At 34.1% G+C, this 23,398-nt stretch overlaps 1 protein-coding gene across 2 annotated transcripts in view; it reads right to left on the bottom strand.

Moving 5' to 3' along the window:
- The window catches only part of LOC145260324 (myosin-VIIa-like), a 965,294-nt gene that overhangs the window by 345,881 nt on the left and 596,015 nt on the right, over positions 1 to 23,398 (bottom strand). For both annotated transcript variants that reach the window (XM_080118214.1, XM_080118215.1), the window contains exon 18: positions 14,273 to 14,495. In XM_080118214.1, the coding sequence (XP_079974340.1) occupies positions 14,273 to 14,495 (223 nt within the window). The remainder of the gene's footprint in view (positions 1 to 14,272; positions 14,496 to 23,398) is intronic.

Below are 23,398 nucleotides of genomic sequence, written 5' to 3'. Positions count from 1 at the left end.
CAACGTTAACAAATTCCTAATGAACCGCCCCCTTAAGTAAACACTTCATCAAATCTCCACACTAACGTAATGTACTTGCAATAACCCTTATTGCTGAGTGGCTTCCGGGCCTTGATAAGTGGTGATCACTGTGTAAAAAAAAAAGAAAAGGCAGTAATTACTGAGGATACAGTTAAGAGACTCAGCATTCCTATCATGTCGTGGTCAACTACCTGAAGAAGGCCAGAGGAATAGTTGGCCGAAACGTCGTGAAACAACAACCACGAAGATGAGGATAACAGTCTACAAATAAATAAAATATCATTGCTAAGTAAACCAAGTTCCAAAGTTCATAGGACTTTAAAAGTTAAATTTAACCATGTTGTTAAGTCATTAATTTGCTAACTGAACAAAACTGTTGTAAAATTATGACTAAATTTTGTTAAAATTTTAATTAAATAAGGATTTGCTAAGAACGATTTTCTATTTGACAGTTTAAATGCTCCCAAATTCCTTTAAAATTTCGAGGACCACTAAATAGTCTATTGTTTCGTTTATTTTCACACATTAACAAAAGATTACAAAACCTGGCAAGCAGTAAAATCATCCCTCTTCACTGTTGAGGTATGCTGGAAAGCTTTCTACTCCAATAGTTTCCCTTCGGACTGCTAGAATTCCCTCCCTGTTTCCTGCTTCCCTGGCTGTACTAACCTGCAGAAGTTTAAATATAATGTGAATAGACATCTTGCTGCTCAACTGCCTACAGTTTTCTGTTAGACGCGATCCCAAATAGTAGCTCCTTATGTCCCAAGTGGCAATATGCCTTGTTTGGGACGAAAAAAAAAAAAAGGCTAACTTGTTTACGAAGAAACCGAAATGCACTCTCGTGGATTTAATTTCGAAATTAATTTATTTTTAATATAATTTTAAAAATTTTTTTATATTGTATGCTTTTTTTTTCGGTTTGGTTGTTTTGTTTTATGGTTCAACCCTTTTGAGGTTATTTACTGCCGAATCCAATAATTTTGAAAAAAGTTTTATGCTTGAAGTTCTCAATATTTACAAATATTTTTTCATGGTGTTTTGTTTGATTGTTTTGTTTGATTGTTTTGTAAAAGAAATTTTTTGTTTTTGATTTTGCTGATGCCACTTAAGTCATCTATTTTCTTTATAAATAATTTTATCAAGAATTCTTCATAAGTTTTGGTTTCGATTATGGCAGAAGAAAATCGAGTTATATATATATATATATTTTTCATAAGTTTTTATTTCGGTTTCGATTCAAGCTAATGCACCCAAGTCACATGGATATATATATATTTTTTTTTTTTTAAATCACAGCTTTATAATATATAAAAATCGATAGAACATTACCTCTTTAATAATATATACGAAATACTCAAGAATTAAAATATCATAATTAAGCGTACTTTACGACCGGGCTTTGCCTGGTGTTCGTGCTAGCTTAGATAAATATTTTTGCAGTTTTAATAAAAAAGCTACAATAATATCAGAGCATCCCCATTTACACTGAACATCTACAGAATGCCAACATCAATATATTCCATATGAATGAGTCCCCTGTGGAATTTCCACAGGTCCCGTTAGTGGTAAATAAAAAGAATAACGCATACGTCACGTAAAGGCGAGAATCACAAACATACCCTGACACAAGAAGTGGGAATATAATTTTATTGATATCAAGCTATCTGAAAACTTGATTAGGGCAAGGAAACGTCAAAAGGATAAGGGGGAAAAGATGTAGCAGAAGTCATCAATCATGGTCGACTGCAGAGAACGAAGAGGAAACGCACGCAGTAGCCAAATCAATCACTTCTGTATCGATCTTCACAATCAGTGCCCGCTATGGACAGCCAGTGAGAAAATCTTTCACCTCTCAGAAGATAAAAAAATTCCGTCATATAAAATCTATTTTTCTTTTCTTTTTGTAATTATTTTATGAATTATAATTAAAATTTATACAACAACAAATGAAAAAAGTGTTATTATCAATATATTTAAAAAATAATAATAATTGGGTTGAATGTTTAATTATTAATCAAGTTTGTTAATTAAATATAACTAGCACTTCATTAATCTTCACAATGTTCCACATCTCCTTGCTAACAATCATTTATCTCATTGACTCTTATCCTCAAGTGGGTCTTGACCTTGATAAGCGGTGACCTATATATATATATATATATATATATATATATATAGTAAGTTATAAAATATATATGGCGATTAAGCTACACTGAATATTCTGCGTTTCATCCACTCTAGGATTCTAATCTCTCTCTCTCTCTATATATATATATATATATAATCTCTATATATATATATATATATATATATATATATATATATATATATATATATATATATATATATATATATATATATATATATATATATATATATATATATATATATATATATATATATAAAATATAATATAAAGCTCTGTGTGTGTGTGTGCGGTCACGAATGTGCTCCTATATGGTTGACTATTTTAATAAACTGATTACATATAATGATAGAAGATGTATCGAGTAACAGGACTGGATATGTTTGATCTAGCAGAACGGTGGTTCATTAAAATTGTGGGGTCTGCGTTCGCACCTGGTACATAAGTATGGAAATAAAAAATTTAAAAATTAAAAAAAAAAACCTTTACAAGTGTTTTTGATGATGTACATAATAATATTTTGATAAGTATGTTTTAACTTAAATAGGGATGGTATAATAAAATTGTGGGGTCTGGCTTCATGCCTGGCCTCCATAAAATGGAAATAGACACAAACTTTAATAAAGACTTTTCATATCTATCTGCGTAAGTATACTTCGATAATTATGTTTCAGTTTGAAGAAATATGGTATAATAAAATTATGGGGTGTTTGTTCGCACCTGACCTCCATAGAATGGAAATATGTCACAAAGTTGAACAAGGTTTTTTAATATGGATCCACAGAATATTGTGACAAGTGTTTCAGTGTGAACAGGTATGGTATAATAAATTATGGGGTTTATCTATTTTATTTTTACTTTCATTATATTTTGCTTTGGTTTTGATACCCCCAAATTCGAAGCTATTTCTTTACAACCCTTCCTTTTCATAACCTATCATACTTTCATAAATCAGAGTCCATTTTCTGTAGGCTGTTTTTGAACCCAGTCAACAACGGGTACTTTTGCTAGTATATATATATATATATATATATATATATATATATATATACATATAATATATTTATAAATATATATATATAATATATTTATAAATATATATATATAATATATATATAATATATTTATAAATAAATATATAATATATATATATATATAATATATTTATAAATAAATATATATATATATATATATATATATATATAATATATATTTATCAATAAATATATATAATATATTTATAAATAAATATATATATATTTATATATATAATATATATAGTTATAAATATATATATAATATATTTATAAATAAATACATATAATATATTTATAAATAAATATATATATACAATATATCTATAAATATATAAATAATATATATTTATAAATAAATATATATAATGTATATATGATAAATATATATATATACATAATATATATATTATATATATATATTATATACTATATATATATTATATATATTATATATATATTATATATATTATATACTATATATATATTATATATATATATATACATAATATATATATTATATATATATATATTATATTAATATATATTATATATATATTATATTATATACTATATATATATTATATATATTATATACTATATATATATTATATATATATGTAACATGGTTACTTACTCAAAAAAATGAATAACACTAATGGTTGAAATTCAAGTCAATTTCAACCATTAGTGTTATTCATTTTTTTGAGTAAGTAACCATGATTTTATTAGGCTAACTTATTCTTCTATGCAGTTCTTGGGGATCCACTCTTCCCAGATCTTACCTTATCAAACTTTAAGAAAAGATTAGTTTTTCGTCTGAGTAATATAATGCAATACAGAGCAAAAATAAAAGTTAAAAAGAAAAACTTAACCCAACTTTCTAGACATTTCTCATTATAATTTATTTCATCACAACAGGATTTATCAGATGAGGTTCAAAGACTAACCGTATGGTAACATAAAAGAGTGGGATATGTTAAAATACGACTAGTCTTTGGGATTCATCTGCTGAATCTCGTCTATCTTGGCATGATAAAATAAATTATAACAAGAAATGTCTAGAATGTTGTGTTGAGTTTTTTTTCTTTTTAACTAACCTATATCTATCTTTACATCTATAAAAGTGAAAATGTCTGTGTGTTTGTGTGTGCGTGTGTATGTGTGTGTGTGTACATTTCCCTACCAAACTACTCTGTCAATTTTCAGTCTACAGACTTGAGATTTGACATAAGGAGTATTGAGATTTGGGAAAATCTTTTTAATCAGTTGTCAAAGACCATCGCGCGCGCGCGCACACACACACACACACACACACACACACAAATAGAGAAAACACACATACACAGAATGTTGCAGTAAAATGCAATATAAAAGAAAATTAAATAAACAATAATAAAAAAAAAAGTTATACATTCAAAAACCTAAAGGTTTATTTAGCAACCGTTGCAGTTACATTACTACATTAATTTTCAATGTAATTATCGCCAACTGGTGGTGAGAAACATTGTTGAGCAGCCACGCCTGGGTCGTCTGAGCTTTGAGTGCAAAAACTGGAAACCTTCTGGAAGATATAGGGGCGTCTGGCGATGAGCCTATCCATCCAGGGTTTCATCATGTTCCTTAGCACCTGCTGATATTTCGTTTACGATTTGTCAAATGTTGGATTTTTGCTGCAACACCTATTTATACATAAGAATCCAAGTACCGGAAAAATATCCAGTAAATAAAACGTTGTTTAGTAAATCGTAATTATTTTGCATTTAAAAAAAATTTTTTTTTTTTTCATTTCCATACACCAAACATGGATATAAATATCACTAAAACATCCGCTGGATCATAAGTTTCATTTCGGTACCTTACTTGCCTGGGTGGGTTGCCTGTAGACTGAGATAAACCGCGTCACACACACACACACACACACACACACACACACACACACACACACACACACAGTAAATTGAACTTACTAAGGGAGATAATAACTTCCGGTGAATACCGGAAAAATATCCAGTAAAAAAAAAAAATGTTGTTTAGTAAATCGTTATTTTTTTTGCATTTCTTGCATTTTTTTTTTTTTTTTTTTTTTTTTGCATTTCCATGCACCAAACATGGATATTAGTATCACTAAAACATCCGCTGGGTCATAAGCTTCATTTCGGTACCTTACTTGCCTGGGTTGGTTGCCTATAGGCTGAGATAAACCACGTCACACACGCACACAGACAGACATTAGGAAAATGCATAATAAGATATATATATATATAAAAATAAAAGTTACAATAAGTTTACTAAGGTAATCAAAATCGTAAACTTAAAATATATTATAAATATTAAAGAGTTAATATTTACAAGTAAAATAAACTCAGCCAGATGTAAAAAGCTCAATAAAACCGAAAAGGAAATAGAGCTTATAATATGAAAATTAAATATGTTTTTAACTCTTTTTCAAGATGTCTTTTAACATGTTTTATTAATCATTTGTTCATATATATATATATATATATATATATATATATATATATATATATATATATATATATATACAAATGATGAGGGATTAATAATTATGAAAGTATCAAGTTTACATGGGGGAAAACATAAGAAAGCCCAATTTTTTTGTGTACGATCGTTTCGGAAACAATATTCTTTATTCAATATTTACAAATAAAAGTATCGAGAAATAATTAAAATATTTCTGAATATCGTTTTATATCGTTGAGGAGATGATATCCAGAAATATTTTAATTATTTCTCGATACTTTTATTTGTAAATATTGAATAAATAAAAGGATATCGTTTCCGAAACATAAAAAAATTGGGCTTTGTTATGCTTCCCCCATCTAAACTTGATAATTTCACAATTATTAATCCTTCATCTTTTCTATATATATAGCTCTAGGTAACAACACCTATTGAGCTTTTCATTACTGCAATATTCCTTGCTCTTATAGACCTTGTCTATAACGCTATATGAGATTTATATAACTCACACATATATAAATATATATAAAATTGACCTTGTTTGTGTGTATGTTAGAGCAAATACTCTATCAATTTTAATCTACAGACTTGAAACTTGATATATAGTGATTTGAATCTGTAGAACAAATTCCATTTAATTATTAGCTGGTAAAAATAGCTGCTAACGGATCAAAATTAAAAAATGCTGGAACTTGGCAGGCATAAGTTGACTAAACATGTTATTTCTACCTATTCGCAAATATACATTTTTATCTTTGACAAGTTCTTGTTATAAAGTTGTTATGAACTTAGATCAGACAGTAATGAATAAGACTAGAGAGTTATATGTTTTGGTTTCAATTCTAGTTGATGGCACCTATGTCATATATATATATATATATATATATATATATATATATTAACTGGGTACAATATAATAATAAATAAGAAATCTGCATGAATTAAAATTTATTTAAGCATATTTTATGACTAGGAGGTCTGCTAGTAAATTATTTAAAAAAAAATCTTTTTACAAAGGAGTCACCACTCATTAAGGCCACTTGAGAATAAGGGTTATTGAGTGTACAGTAGTCAATGGGATAATATCGTAGTGATCGTTTATAGTGGAAATTTGGTAAATTGGATTATTTAAGGGTATGGCACACCAAGAACTTGTTTATGTTAAACTTGAAGACGACCATATTGTAATAAGTAGGAAAGCAGTAAAACGGAACAGAGTTCCACAGGCATGCAGTTCTAAGAAAGAAGCTTTGTTCATGGAATTAACCTTTAGGTTTATGCACAGATAAAAAGTGGAGGAAATTATTGATAGTGGTTTCAGCTAGACGAGTGTTATTCATGAGAGTCAGGTTAGGGTGGACCATAGATTGGAGCTTAGACGAGCACTTGCCATGGAAGTAACCATAAACCAGAGACAGGCTCACAGTCTCTTCTGTGGGAAAGAGGTTGCAGGGAAGAGAAAAGAGCATCCCCCACTAAGCTATGAAGTCAAAACATGGAGCCTCTATAAGAGAGCCATTCATTTCAATTAATGCCAGAGGGGGTCAGAGCGTTGATGATGGAAAGATAGAAGCTTGGTTTTAGATGCATTAAAATTAACCAGCCTCCTCTTGCGCCATCACACCATGTGCTCAAGATCAGAGGAGAGGGAATCAGAGGGAACTTGGCCATTTACAGCCTTTGAAGTGTTGCCATAGATGGCATTGTCATCAGCATAAGTGTCTACGTATAATCTTAGGATGTGATTAGGGAGATCATCGATGAAGAATATATAAATATATTAGCCTGGGTGCTCAGCGTTGTTTGGGTGTTTGGAGGTGTGTGTTGAGCGCAAAAAAAAAAAAAAAGTGGTAGTAGGCAGGCGGGCTCGAACGCGTACCGCAAAGGAGGCAAAGAACGTGAAAAAAAAAACCCTGACGTCTTTGCTGTTGCGCCAAACCGGAAGTGACATAGTTTTAAATTAAGGCAAGATAATCGAAAAGAGGGGATGACTTTCGAAATTATCGGCAAAAAAATCAACCCCTCCCTGTAGAAAAGTGTCTAGTTGAGGGTGAAGGAATTAATGTTTTTAGCCAATTTTTCGATATTTGTTGTCCGAAGAGCCAATCTTCAAAATGATACCGATCTCGTGAAAATCCATTGCTTCTGTCGAAAGTTTTAGGCAGATATAGAAACATACATACATACATACATTTAAACAGATTTTTGCCCTTTGTATTATAGATAAAAATAATAAGGAGTCTTTATAGTTCACATATTTTTTTTCTTATTGAACTGATGATCAAATCAAGTTAAACTTCGAACTGTCAGCAATTGTTTCATAATATATATAAGTGAAGTGGTCAACAGATTCTTGGATGTTTCTTCTGACATTTCAATGAACCAGTTGACCTTTCTTGTTAAGGTCTTATCTTGAATGACACAGTACAATGTTAATCATTGTCTCTTTGTTCCACAGAGAAAGGAAAACGAAAATAACAGAACAACCACATCTGAAGGTTAATTATCATAGATGACCTTTCAAAGAAATATCCTTAGTTTGATGCACTAAACTTTTGTCCCAAACAAACGCACCAATCAATAAATGGAAATGATAAGACTGATCATAAGTGACCAGTGATAGTCATGGAAAGAGTTAAAACATATCACAAAATGAAGCTAGTTTTAGTAATCTACTAGCATTTCAGCCCGGCGTTGCCCGGGTGTTTGGAGGTGTATGTTGAGAAAAAAAAAAGAAAAAGAAAAAGCGGTCAATTTTTTAAAACTTTGACCCCTATTATGTCCCCTTAACATTTATTGTTTTGGACTCAAATCAAGTTATTAAGTTATATCCATGTCCAAGGAACCTATATCTAAAATTTCAAGTGTTTAGACCCACAATTGGCGGAGGAGTTTGGTAGAATTCTCAAAGGTCAAATCGTTGAACTTTGACCCCTTGCTCGGGTGTTTGGAGGTGTATGCTGTGCAAAAAAAGCAAAAAAAACAAAAAAAAATGGTTAATTTTTTAAAACTTTGACCCCTATTATGACCCCTTAAAATTTATTGTTTCGGGCTCAAATCACTTTATTAAGTTAGATCCATGTTCAAGGAACCTATATCTAAAATTTCAAGTGTCTAGACCCAAAATTGTCGGAGGAGTTTGGTAGAGTTCTTAAAGGTCAAATCATTGAAATTTGACCCCTTAACAGCCAAATTTCTGGCTGACACCCGTCACATCGATTTTCCCAAATCTCAGTACCCGGTATTTCAAATTTCGAGTCTATAGACTAAAAATTGAGAGAGTTATTGCGTAGGGAAATGTACACAGACACACAGACAGACAGACAGACAGACATGTTCACTTTTATAGATATATAGATTGTTATATTAAGGCTTGGTTGTCTTCAAGTCCAATGTAAACAAGTTCTTGTCAAACCGTGTCCTCAAATAATTAAATTCTACCCAATTTATACCACTCACTGACCATCTTACACTCATTAACTTTTATCCTCGAGTGGTCTTCAGGCCTTGGTAAGTGATGACTTCCGTTTGTTAAAAATAAAAGCAGTGTTAATCAAAGTTTGATTCCCTGAAATCCTTGTGCCTATATATTTTAATCACAAAAAAATAAATGCTAAAATATTCCTCAGTTTTAGGATTGAGTTATATAAAAAAAAACCCAAACAACGACCATTTGAAACGTTCTAATGAATAACAACTTGCAATTAAGTTACCATGTGACGCACCCTTACTATCATTTTCACCCTCTATCACTGTATGATCTTCTCACCCCCTCAGCATTCTTATTTCATATGATATTTATCACTTTCGTTTCAATTAACCCCTCTCTGCTTATTAATAGTCGGAGTTCATAAAGAAAAGCATAAATAGATTAGAATAGTCCATTATTACCAAAAGGAAATATCACTACAGGTAGTAATACTATTTAAACTGTAGCTGTATCAAAAAAGAAAGATAGGGGGGATGTATAGCAAACTGAAAGAAATTAATTTTGAGTGTTTTTTTATTTCTCATACGTAACTGGCTTTACAACTCCCCTCATTCGCCCCAGATGTAAAAAATCTAACCCGAATTCAGTAGATGACTTGTTTTGTAGCTTTTCAACCAGGAGCAAAGTGTAGTATCTGTTCTGATACGGCACTTCTTAAAAACTCTTTGTAGACTAAGGCAATTTTTATTCTTGTTCTTTTTTGGATAATGGAAATCCTTCTTGACAAGAGACAATTTAAATTTCGTCATTCTATTTCTGGAGAGTTGGATTTTTCCACGCATTAAAAAACTGACTGTATCTAACTCTGACCTCGTGGGGAGGCGAGTAAATAGAGACCCAATCTATGTGGACCCGACCTCATCCCAGCTGTGCTATTAAAAAAGTGCTCAGCCGAAGTAGCTCCAGTTCTCTCCAAACTCTACAACAAATGCCTTAATGAATCTTGCTTTCCAAGCTGTTGGAAAACTGCTTCTGTAGTACCAGTATTCAAGAATTCTGGCGAAAGAACTGACCCATTAAATTATCGCCCTATTAGCCTCCTCCCACTTTTTGCCAAAATATTTGAGACCTTAATTAACCATGCTCTAGTCCAGCACCTTACAGATGCTAAACTTCTGACCGACCGTCAATATGGATTTAGACAAGCCCGTTCCACGGCAGACATCTTCACTGTAATCTCTGAACGCATATACCATTCACTGGACAAAGCGGGAGAGGGACGAGCGGTAGCTCTAGATATATCTAAGGCTTTTGACAGGGTATGGCATGAGGGTCTCCTCAGGAAGATTAGATCTTACGGTATCACTGGTAGAATACTTAACGTAATTAAATCCTTCTTAGATAAGAGAAAAATCCAGGTTGTCCTCGACGGTCGTACATCTAAACAATATGATATAAATGCGGGAGTGCCCCAAGGATCTATCCTGGGACCTCTGCTGTTCCTGATATTCATAAATGACCTCCCCGACAAGATTGCCTCTGAGATGGGGATATATGCTGATGACACCACACTCTATAGCAGGCACGACAGGAAAACAAACGAACATATATCTAAAGTAATGGCAGAAACACTAGAGGATGACCTCCAATCAGTAGTGGAATGGGGACAAAAATGGATGGTAACGTTCAATGCCACCAAGACAAAACTGGTTTCATTCAATAATTACAAGAAACCTTCTCTACCACCTATAGCAATGGCCAACGACTCTTTATCTGAGAGTACGTCTCTCAAGCTCCTTGGCCTAACGTTCACTGGAAACATGAGTTGGAACAGTTACATCGAGGGCATTGCCAGGGCCGCTGCAAGGAAGGTGGGCTCTCTCTACCGTGCTAGAAAACTTTTAACACCCGAAAGTATCCTGTACCTCTATAAGGCCACTATTCGCCCATGTATGGAGTATTGCTGTAATATTTGGGCCGGTGCATCGGCTACTTGTCTCTCGCTCCTTGACAGGGTTCAAAAGAGAGTCGCAAATCTGATAGGCCCTAAACTGGCATCAAAACTTCAGCCTCCGTCCCATCGTCGAAACGTTGCATCCCTCTGCCTGTTCTACAAGTATTATAATGGTGAATGCTCTGAAGAACTGCAAGCACTTGTGCCCCCACGACGTGAACACCCTCGACAGACCCGACAAGCTGCAAAATCCCACCCCCACACTGTAGAGATCCCTAGATGTAAAAGATCCTTCTACTCCAGTAGTTTCTTCCCCAGAACTGCTAGACTGTGGAATTCCATTCCGGGTCACTGCTTCCCCAACTGTACTGACATGCATAAGTTCAAGTGCAACGTGAACCAACATCTCGCTGCCCTAATCCCTACATAGTACCCCAGTAGATGTTTCCCCTGATAGTAGCCCCCTACACCAAAGTGGCAATGTGCCTTGTTTGGGGTGAAAATGTAATAAAAAAAAAAAAAAAAAAAAAAAAAAATGTTGTGTGAGTATACAGATGACTCTTCTGATTAGACTCTTATGCACTAACTTGTGCTTAAATGCACATTTAACCCCAGCACTAAATCTCACAATGTTCTATGCTTTCTAACTCACTAAGGAGTCAACACTTATTTAGGCCATAAGCCATTTTAGGATACGAGTTAGGGTAATTAATAATAATTAGTTGTCAGTTGAATGATGAAGAATATTATGAGAGGATTAAAAATAAATAGAACAAATTTCAATTGCTTATTACTTCTGATTCGAATCCTATACAGCAACTTGTGTTCAATTAATTTGTCACTAAAAAAAAAATTATTAGATTATTTTACTACTCCAGTAGATATCTCACTGCTGATGCAATCCTCTACCTGTATAAGAGCCAAGTACGTTCTAGGATGGAGTACTGTTACCACATCTGGGTAGGAGCTGCTCGAAACATCCTATCCTGCCTTGACAGAGTTCCAAACCGACTTCATAACCTAGTAGGTGATGTCCTTTCCTCTTCCCTGCCATGTCTTTCTCACAGAAGAAACATTGCTAGCCTGTGTCTGTTCTATCAATATTTTCATGGCAAGTGTTCGCCTCAGTCCCAATTAATGGTCCTCCCTTGCCAAATTTTCACAAAAAAACACTCGTCTACCTGAAAACACTATCAATAATTTCCTCCACTCTCTATCTATGCCAAAACGTAAATGTGGATTCCGTGAACAAAGCTTCTTTCTTAGAATAACTGACTACAATATGGTCATCTTCAAGTCCAATGTAAACAGGTTCTTGTCGAGCTGTCCCCTTAAGTAATAAAACAATAGCAAATTTTCACTACTAATAATTACTATGCTATTGTCTCAATGACTACTGTACACTTATTAACACTTATCCTCGATTTGCCTCTGGGCCTTGATAAGAGGTGACTCTTTTGTAAAAATGGTTGATAAAACAAGCTAAACCATAAATGCTATGTTATCTCCCTTTGTATCAAGATAAAAGAAAGAGTTCTGTTCTTTGTGTTAGGTTCTTAGAGTGAGCTCCCTTGTTTGTTGTTGTTGATTATTGACTAGAAAACAAAGATGGAGGTTTTGATAAACAGACGTGCGTCTATGATTGGATTTATGGGAAAAGTAAATCAACAATAAAATCCTTTTTATGAAAACGACAACTTGGATTTGATTCATGTTTCTGAATTTTTAGAAATGATGAGGAGAATGATAATTTATACCATTTTTAAGCTATTCAGACTACTATACTCATCTTGGATCTTATTCTTCTAATGTTTTGGCCAATGTAACCTCTGATCCTTTTCTGGTGTGTCTTATCAGGTCAAACTCGGGAAACCTGTACAAAATTTCGAACTGAAGGTTTTATGTGCATCACGTGAACCTATGCTGCAATAAATAAAGTATTATCTGTGCCTAAATCAAAATGTAAATTCCATGAACAAAGCTTCTTTCTTAGAACTGCACGCCTGTGGAACTCTCTTCCGTTTGCCTGTTTCCCACCTGACTACAACTTGGTTGTCTTCAAGTCCAACATAAACAAATTCTTGATGAATCGCTCCCTTAAGTAATCCAATCTACCAAATTTTCATTAATAATGACTACTACGATATTATCCCACTGATTACTGTACACTCAATAACCCTTATCCTCGAGTGGCCTAAGGGCTTTGATAAGTGGTGACTCCTATGTAAGAAAAAAAGTAACAGTGACACTTTTCTGTAGTTTGAAGGTTTAATTTTTATGTAACAGAGTGCAAATGCATGTATGGCGTCTGCATGCAAATTCTAAGCCGTGCGTAAAGTGACGTCACAGTAAGGAAAGAGAAAGAGACTTTAAAAAACGTGTGCACAGACGACGATGACGTTAGAAGGACCAGAGGTCAGAGAGAAGGAACATGATTATGTTAGAGATGTATGCGACGTCACAGCCATAATGAGAAGTCACGATAATGATTAATAAAAAATAAACCTAAAACAGCGAGTTGAAGATCTTTCTTATTCTTTGTCTTCTTTACGACTGAGTCTACAATGTATTGGGTCCCGAGTGTCTAAACGTGTACTTTGTTACTTTTATCTCAATACAATCTGAAGATAAAAATTAGGAATAACCTCAAACTTATAACTTTGATGATTTGGGTAGCTTGAAGAAGATAGGTTTAATTTACAAACTATGATTTTTATCTTTCCGATGACTTCATATTTAAATTAAAAGTCGAACTTCGGAGTCAGTTGAGGAATGAGATAGGTATCTACAGGAACAATGATTTCAACTGCTTAACAATATTGATAATTGTGAAAATACTAATACTACTAATACTAAATAACAGCGACTCAAAAGTACAGAAAATTTGAGAGATCTGCTTTTAATATTGTGGGGCCTGTGTTGATGCTGGATAATCATAAACAGAAAATAATTTAATAGTTGAGGGTTAGGTATGGAATTTCTTGAGTTAATCTACTTTCCCAGGCCATGCCGAGACACGGGTCAGCTAGTGTTTAATAATATATCTAATAAATACTAACCCAGTGAATGACCGGTGGTCTAATAAGTAGTAAAACCACATGATAAAGAGGATGAGAAGACTATAGAATTATTTCTTTTCTTTCTTTTTTTTTTAATTTTTCATAGAACCACCTTGCTGTAAAACATGTTTTGAAACTTACCTCCCAGAGTTCATTGAGTACTTCAAATGCTTCATTGATGCGAGTGAGAGCTTCTTCCTTATCAGTATGCTGTTGTTGTACTGTAAGGTCGTGAGCTTTCTCCTCTTGGAGAAAGCTGAACATTTGATCTAAATCCAGGCTGTTTGGCGAGACTGGAGGGTTGTGCTGAGTCCACATTGACTCAATAAGGTGAGCCAGAGATTGGAGTTCAGCACGCGATTGTCTGCAAGAAGAATTGAAAAAAAAAAGAGAGAAAGAAATATTATGAGGAATTGAAAAAGAAAGACAACATATTAAAAGAAATTATGTTAAAAAAAAAAAAAACATTAATTTGTTTGATTTATTACCAGATTATCTCCCTTATATTATAGAACTCTTCAAAGACATCATGTGGAGTACACATATAAATGTTATGGTAAACGTCTTCAATATTGATCGGACAACGATGAAAGGTGTGCTGGTTGATGATTATTATGATTATTCAAGTAAAAAAAAGTTTTGTCTGCTAAAATACGTTTTAGAATAAAAAATAAATATTTAGAATAAATATTTATTTACATTAATTTAGGAAATGTTAACTTAAAAATGTTATAATTTAGTTGACAACTTAGAAATAAATGTAAAAAACATCAGGTGATTATCTTAATGACGTATACTAATGACGTCATTTAGAGGGGCAGATGGTCTTTTTAAGATACGTAGAAATTAGATTAAGGCATATAAAGACAGTAAATTGTTGTCAGTGGTTGTAGCTAGATGAATAAATACGTGAAAATTAGAGAAACAGTTGGAGTCAGGATGAAGAGCGGGACAGTCGGCAGATCGTGATGACTGAGTAGAGGATGTCAGAAATGGTGATAGTCAAAATCAACGTTCAACATTCCAAAAGGAGAAAAAAACACCCTGGAATAAAAAGTTGCTGAAAATAAAAAACTCTTTCATTCCTGAGGAAATTTTCCATTGCAGCCTTTCGTCAAGATAAGACCCAAGATGCACCAAATACGGTTCCCGATTGGCCAGATGTTAAAACTCCAAATAAAATGAATGGATTTGTTAGTAAAATGGAGTTATCTCCCTCAGGCTCGGGATGGATTATCTAAAATCGCTAAGCTTTTTAAGAATGCAATTTATTAAAATGAACTCGATTTTAGTAGCTATTGCTGAATTCTGAAGTTAACATATTTGGCAAAACGGAAAAAGAACCATCTCAGTGCAAGCAAAAACTGTGATGCAAAAGTATTTACAAACATTATTGTTCCACCATGAAATGTATTGAAATGTACACACACAAACACAACAAACTTTAGATAGACGATAACACGTATACACACACGCACACACATATATATATAAGTGAACGTGTCTGTGTGTGTATCTGTGTGCCTGTGTACATTTCCCTACGAATTAACTCTGTTAATTTTAAGTCTACAGACTCGAAATTTGATATACAGGGTACTGAGATTTGGGAAAAAAAAGTTGGCTGTTAGGGGGTCAAAGTTCAACGATTTGACCTTTGAGAACTCTACCAAACTCCTCTGCTAATTTTGGGTCTAAACACTTGAAATTTTAGATGTAGGTTCCTTGGACATGGATCTAATTTAATAACTTGATTTGAGCCCTAAACAATAAATGTTAAGGGGTCATAATAGGGGGGGGGGTCAAAGTTAAAAAAATTACCGCTTTTTTTTTTTGCTCAACATACACCTCCAAACACCAGGGCAACGACGGGCTGAAATGCTGGTATATATATATATATATATATATATATATATATATATATATACACACACACACACACGCATACAATCAACACTAAACGAAAATAGAAACTCATACAACCCCACATTACAGATGTTCCCAGAAGGTGGAAAAAGAAAAAGTTTTTGGAAAAGATATTTTACTTATCAATGTTTCAGCTTTTAGAATAAATGATTTTATCCATTAAACAAATAAAAACATTTGGTTTTCAGATTTTTATGAACTATGAAAATGTTTTTGAATAATGGTAGTTGTGTATCAATAAGTCATGGAGAGTCTAGTAAATATATATTTAGTAAAATGAAAACATAGTTTAAACAAATACGCAACACACAAACTTATATGCCCCGAAAAAGGGATATGTTCGTTTGAAGTAGCTGAGTGGGCTTAGTTATGCATTCGAGTAATAACCTGATTAATCACAAACAAAACAGAACAAGTTTTTGTGAGCTGATATATCCTTAGCATGAGGCTTACAGTATATTTTTCAACATCATGATCATGGTTGTGGCATTCACCCTGGATCAGTTAGGCCGGCTCTTTCCGACAAGTTCATTATGTTCCAAACACTGGCTGACCAGGCATGACGATTTAAAGCTGCCTCCGTTATGAGTACAATCCATTTGCGGTTCTAGTGATGAATCCCATAAAGGTGAGGGTTCACAATCAGTTTTCGACGTCTCCCCTCCACGCTGCTCTACCAGTCAGTATTTATGGTTTTATCAGCTAATCATATTCTTGTGAGGAGGTACCCGGATGTACTCATTAATTACGTCACAAACATTTGAGTATGTCTTACTTGTTATAAATGTATTTTTATGCTATTACTAAGCTCTATTTACATATTAAGTCTTATTGAAGTAAATACTGAATATATAAATATGTGTGTGTGTAATATATTACTTTGTAATATTCTATGTGTATATACATAAAATAGTGAAAAAATGTTTATATATACACACGTATAAATTTATTGGTATGCATTGGTATATATACTAAAGTATATATCATTCAAAGACTACCGTGTTTGAATATATGGTTAAGTGGCAGTTTTAGTCATGTAGAACTGCTTTAAAGCTTCATCGCTCACTCATTTTTTGACCAAATTTCAAAAATTTTTTTAGAGTTTATAGATCACCTTCCCAGCTATATTGTGAAAAAGAAATTTTCAAATTTTTGTCCAGTAAAACAAAAGTTATGATGAATTTACTGGTGTTCAAAATCATAAAAAAACGTAAGGAGATGAGCGACGTTTTTTATGACTGGTTTTATGACTGGCAACGATGTCGCTTCAGCGACTAGTGTTGCTACTAATTCACTGCTGTCCCGAAAAGAGAAGTAATAAGTGAAACAGAGAGAATGAAATAATGAAAGGAGGATAATTGGGGGGGGGGGTTTATTGAAAGCAGACGAGTGCTGTACATTGTTATTACATGTGTATGTTATGTTTATGGGGGCAAAAAAATAAGACTGGAATTAAACAAAGAACAAGTGAATTTAATTGAAAAATTATGGATTACAATAGAAAAATGCGAGCATGAAAAATAATATGGTAAAGCTTAAACATGAAAAAGAAAAGGACAAAATATTCTAGTAAAAAATATAATGAATTTATAACTTAAAATATTCCAGCATTAAGAATTTTTTTTTAATTCAATTTATAACATTGTATAATAAATTCTTAATGCTGCAATATTTCAAGTTATAAATTTATTATATTTTTTCTAGAATATCTTGTCCTTTTCTTTTTCAATTTTAACAACTAGTCCTTTACTTTTCCATGTTTAAGCTTAACCATATTACTTTTCATGCTCTCATTTTTCTATTGGTATGTATATATGTACACACACATATATACATGTACATATGTACACACACATATATACATGTATATATGTACACACACATATATACATGCCAGTAAATTTATGTTTGTATATATAAATAGTTTTATAACTATTTCATATGCCCTGGGTGATGAAAACAAAGTTTCCGGCCACGGTTGTGGTCTTTGGTGTGGTTTAAATCATGCCACCTCACATCTTCAAAGTTGGCTTGAAAGTCAACACCAAAATGTACCTGGATGTGCTGAAGAGTGTGGTGATCCTCTGATGCAATCAGGTGGCCGCTGATAAACCCTGGGTGTGGCAGCAAGACTTGGCACTGGCCCATGTTCAAAGCCAAGTACGTCCAAGGATGGAATACTGTTGCCATATCTGGGCAGGAGCTGCTAAAAACAGCCTATCCTGCCTTGACAGAGTACAAAATAGACTTCGTGGCTTAGTGGGGGATGCCCTTTTCTCTACCCTGCAACCTCTCTCCCACAGAAGAGACGTTGCGAGCCTATCCTTGTTTTATCGTTATTTCCATGGCAGATGCTCGTCTGAACTCCAGTCTCTGGTCCCCCCTCGCCAATCTTTCACGAAAAACACCCATCTAGCTGAATCCACTGTGAAAAATTTCCCCCACTCTTTATCTGTGCCTTGATCAAAACGTGGATTCCATGAACAAAGCTTCTTTCTTAGAACTGCACGCTTGTGGAACTCTGTTCCGTCTGCCTGCTTCCCACCTGACTACAACTTGGATGTCTTCAAGTCCAATGTTAACAAATTCCTAATGAACCGCCCCCTTAAGTAAACACTTCATCAAATCTCCACACTAACGTAATGTACTTGCAATAACCCTTATTCCTGAGTGGCTTCCGGGCCTTGATAAGTGGTGATCACTGTGTAAAAAAAAAAAAAAAAAAAAGGCATGACTTTAGAAGGAGTACTACGACTTGTACCCTTCTCTCACTGCTCCTTCCCCAACCTGAACTCGCTGGACTACTTCATTAGGCCATATGTCGAGACCATCAACCACATGAACTCACACAATACTGCCGGCGCTTGTGGAAAATGCATGCTCCCAGTTCAGGACCCATATCAAGGCGGTAATTGAGGCTGAAGGCAGCTACATTGAATAGATGTCAGCTCTACTACATAATCAAGTTACCTGAATTGATTTTTTCAATAAAAATTTTAAAATAAAACTGTAGTGTTGTTTTCTTTAGGATGACAACTTTATTGTTCCATTCTGTGTGTGTATATATATATACACACACACTAATAAATTTATATGTGTGCATATGTTCCCATCTGAGCTCCCATCTATGTCCCTTCCTTGCCAAACTTTCACAAAAAAAACACTCGACCACCTACAACCACAATCAACAATTGTGCCTCAACCTAAACACAGATTCCATGAACAAAGCTTCCTAGAACTGCCCGCATGTGGAACACCATTCCGCTAGTTTGCTTCCTGGCCAACAACAATACGGTAGCCTTCAAATCCAATGTAAACAAGTTCTTGTTGAATCGACCCCTTAAATAATCAAATTCTAATCATGAACGTCTCCATACAAAAACATTTTCTATAACTAATCTGTTTTCTTATTCTAAGAAATTGTTTGGAAATTTGGAAATGGTAGAATACGATTTCTCTTCCATTTCCACGGTTTGGCGACTATGGACGTGATGGCGAACATGCAACGTTCGTCGACATCTTACATATTATTTCTATTAATTGTACTATGTCTTTATATTCAATTCAGGGGTAGAAGTAGTGTAGTATCTGTTGTCATGAAATCATCCACCTAGGCATTACCTTCTCTTTTGGTGTGATGGGGGAACAGTGTAATATATGCTATATCGTTTATTTATTTGTTTGCAGACTATTATTCTCATCTTCTAGTTGTTGTTTCACGATGTTTCGGCCAATTATTCCTCTCGCCTTCGTCAGGTGGTAAACCGCGACAAGATAGGAATGCTGAGTCTCTTAACTGCCTTCCATAGTTGTTGTCGTCAACAACTAGAAGATGAGAATAATAGTCCGCAAATAAAAAAATATACAAATTACTCATCTCAAAAAGATTCCAATAATAAAATAAGATACCATTCAGTACAGACCCGATGATGGAAAACCAGATAAGAACGAAAAAACTTGGATATATAAGACCAAAAAACCAACCTTGATTGCTCTTCGGGGCCCATGGCACAGTGGATAGAGATATTGAAACTCTCGCGTTCCAAGTGGGCATTGTCTGAAGATAGCGGTTTCAATCCTACCCAAAGTCGACCAGAGGATTAGTTGGCCAAAACGTGGTGAAACAACAACAACTATGGAAGGCAGTAGTTACTGAGGATACAGTTATGAGACTCAGTATTTCTATCCCCTTGTAGTTAACTACCTGATGAAGGCCAAAATGTTGTGAAACATCAACTACAAGATGAGGATAATAATCCACAAATAAATATATAAATTACTCATCTCAAAAGGATCTCAACAAAAAAAAAAAAAAAAAATGCGATATAGTTATCAGACTATCCTATCAGAAATTATCTCCCCATCTTTTTTGAAGGAGAAGGGGGTAGTGATGATAGTCAACTTTTGCATTTTAAACTTTAATGCAAGCCATTATATAAAAATAATTTTATAAAACAGTAGGTTCTCTACAGTGCAATGTAAACTACAATGTATTGTAGACTAAGTCACTGTGAAGAGGCATGTGATACTTTCTCCTGGTGCACCCCGGTGGTTCCCCAACTACAGCACGGAATTAATCGATTTGATTAAAAAAATGGGCATTTCACCAATTTTGATGATGATAAAATATGGGATAGTAAGACATTTCTTGATTTTCATTCGATCTCAGGCAACATCGAATCTCCCTGCTAGTCTATATATATAAAAGCGAAAATGTATGTATGTATGTGTGTTTGTATATCTCGCAAAAACTTTCGACACAGATCACGGATTTTCGCCAGATAGGTATCATTTTAAAGTTCAAACCTTCTCCCGACAAATATCGAAAAATTGGCCAAAAACATTAATTCCTTCACCCTAAAGTCATCAGTTTTGTACAGAGAGGGGTGCTGAAAAACGTTCCTTCATTTTCTCTGCTCCTGCTACTACGACAATGACGTCATGTTTGACCTAGAAAACGTTGACGTTTGTTTAAAACCACCTGCAAGTGTTTTTAAAGGTTTAATTTTATCCGTTCTCAGTTGTATGCCTCTTTGGCGTAGGGGTAACGTGCCGTGTTTCGGGTTCGAGCCTGTCTTTCTACCTAAACTTTTTTCCTCTTTTACACCTTTTTTTTTTTTTTTTTTTTTACATTTGTTCGCTGTTTTGCTGCTTTGTATTGGTTTTTCTTAACATCATGTTTTTTTTTTAATAATATTAAAACAGGGTCACCCTCTCCTACATACACCCCCCCCCAAATACCCCTCGCTAGTCTATAATATAAATCTCACCTGTCTCTTTAAATGTATGTTTGTATGTCTGTGTAAAACTTTTGACAGATGCAACGGATTTTCACGAGATCGGTATCATTTTGAAGCTTGACCCATCGAATGACAAATATCGAAAAATTGGCCGAAAATATTAATTCCTTCACTCTCAACTGGGCAGTTTTCTACAGGGAGGGGTCGCTTTTTTCGCCGATATTTTTGAAAGTCATCCTCTCTTTTCGATTGATTAGCCTTAATTTAAACCTTCGCCACTTTCAGTTTGGCGATGGGCGCAACAGCAAAGATGTCAGGGTTTTTTTTCACGTTTTTTTTTGCCTCCTTCACGATACAGATTCAAACCTGCCTACTATCACTTTTTTGTTTTGCTTAACACACACCTCCAAAAACCCGAGCAACGCTGGGCACTCAGGCTAGTATATATATATATAAAAGGCACTTTGTGTGTGCGTGCGTGTGTGTGTGCGTGCGTGTGTGTGTGCACGAGTTTGTTCCCTATGGACTCCAAAATGGCTGGACCGATTTTTATGAAATTTCATTCAGATATACTTCATGCGTTTGGGAGCATTCTTAATTTTCATATCAGTATACCTCCGATTAAATAAAGAACAGTCCAATTTCGACCAAAGTTAACATCTTATAAAATCTAACATCACAAGTGCCTTTGATAAGTTTTATCACCACACAAGCAGAAGGGCCCGGCATATAAAATCAACAGTAAGTTCTTTGATAAAACAGGGGTGCATTCGAAATGGATGGCTCTCGTCTAGGGGAGGCTCCATGTTTTGACAAGCTTGTGGTATTGACCTTTACTCCTGACCTGAAATGGAACACGTACATAAAGTCTGTTGCCAAGGTCGCTGGAAAAATGGTAGGATCCTTCTACCGCTCCAGAAGATATCTCACTCTCCCTGCTGATGCAATTCTCTATCTATATAAAAGCCAAGTACGTCCAAGGATGGAGTACTGCTGCCGCATCTGGGCAGGAGCTGCTAAAAACAGCCTATCCTGCCTTGACAGAATTCAAAACAGATTCGTGGCTTAGTGGGGGATGTCCTTTTCTCTTCCCTACAACCTCTCTCCCACAGAAGATACGTTGTGAACCTGTCTTTGTTTTATTGTTACTTCCATGGCAAGTGCTCGTCTGAGCTCCAATCCCTAGTTCCCCCTCACTAATCTTTCATGAAAAACACCCGTCTAGCTGAAACCACTGTCAATAATTTTTCCCATTCTTTATCTGTGCCTAAATCAAAACGTAGATTCCATGAACAAAGCTTCTCTCTTAGAAGTGCATGTCTGTGGAATTGTCTTCCGTTTGCCTGTTTCCCACCTGACTACAACTTGGATGTCTTCAAGTCCAACATAAACAAATTCCTGATAAACTGCCCCCTTAAGTAAAACACTTTATCAAATCTCCATTACTAACGATTACTACGATATTATCCCACTGATTACTGTACACGCAATAACCCTTATCCCTGAGTGGCTTTTGGACCTTGATAAGTTATGACTACCATGTAAAAAAAAATAAAAATAAATGTTTCTGTTTAGAGCATAAATATAAAAATAATTTCATAAAATCAGCAGTAGGTTCTCTACAGTGCAATATAGACTACAATGTATTGTCAACTAAGTCACTGCAGGGAGGCATGTGAAGCTTCCTCCTAGTACACTGCAATGGGTTCCCGACTAAAGCAGACAATCAATTAATCTGATTGACAAAGGAGCCATTTCATCGATTTCAATGACAAAACTATTTGAAGTGTGGAACATTCGTTGATACTCATTCAATTCCAGACAACATCGAGTCTCCCTGTTAATATATATTAGTTTTGGGAAGATTAATCTAAATTGGGAATTAAAAAAAACTCAGAAGTTTTTGGGTATCAGAATCAGTATTGGAAAAATCTATGGTTATTTTCCGATGCCAAAAACAATTGTTTTTGGGGGTTTTTTTTGTTAGTTTGTTTTTAAAACTTTATTTTCAATTGCTTGTCCTAATGAAAAAGCGATAAATATTTATTGATTTGAAACTACCATTAAAATCAAAATCTATATATCAACTTACACAAGAATATTT

The sequence above is a fragment of the Euprymna scolopes genome, chromosome 36, assembly GCF_053919585.1.
Source record: "Euprymna scolopes isolate OS-2025 chromosome 36, ASM5391958v1, whole genome shotgun sequence".
Lineage (NCBI taxonomy): Eukaryota > Metazoa > Mollusca > Cephalopoda > Sepiida > Sepiolidae > Euprymna > Euprymna scolopes.
This window is presented reverse-complemented; position numbering and strand designations above follow the sequence as displayed.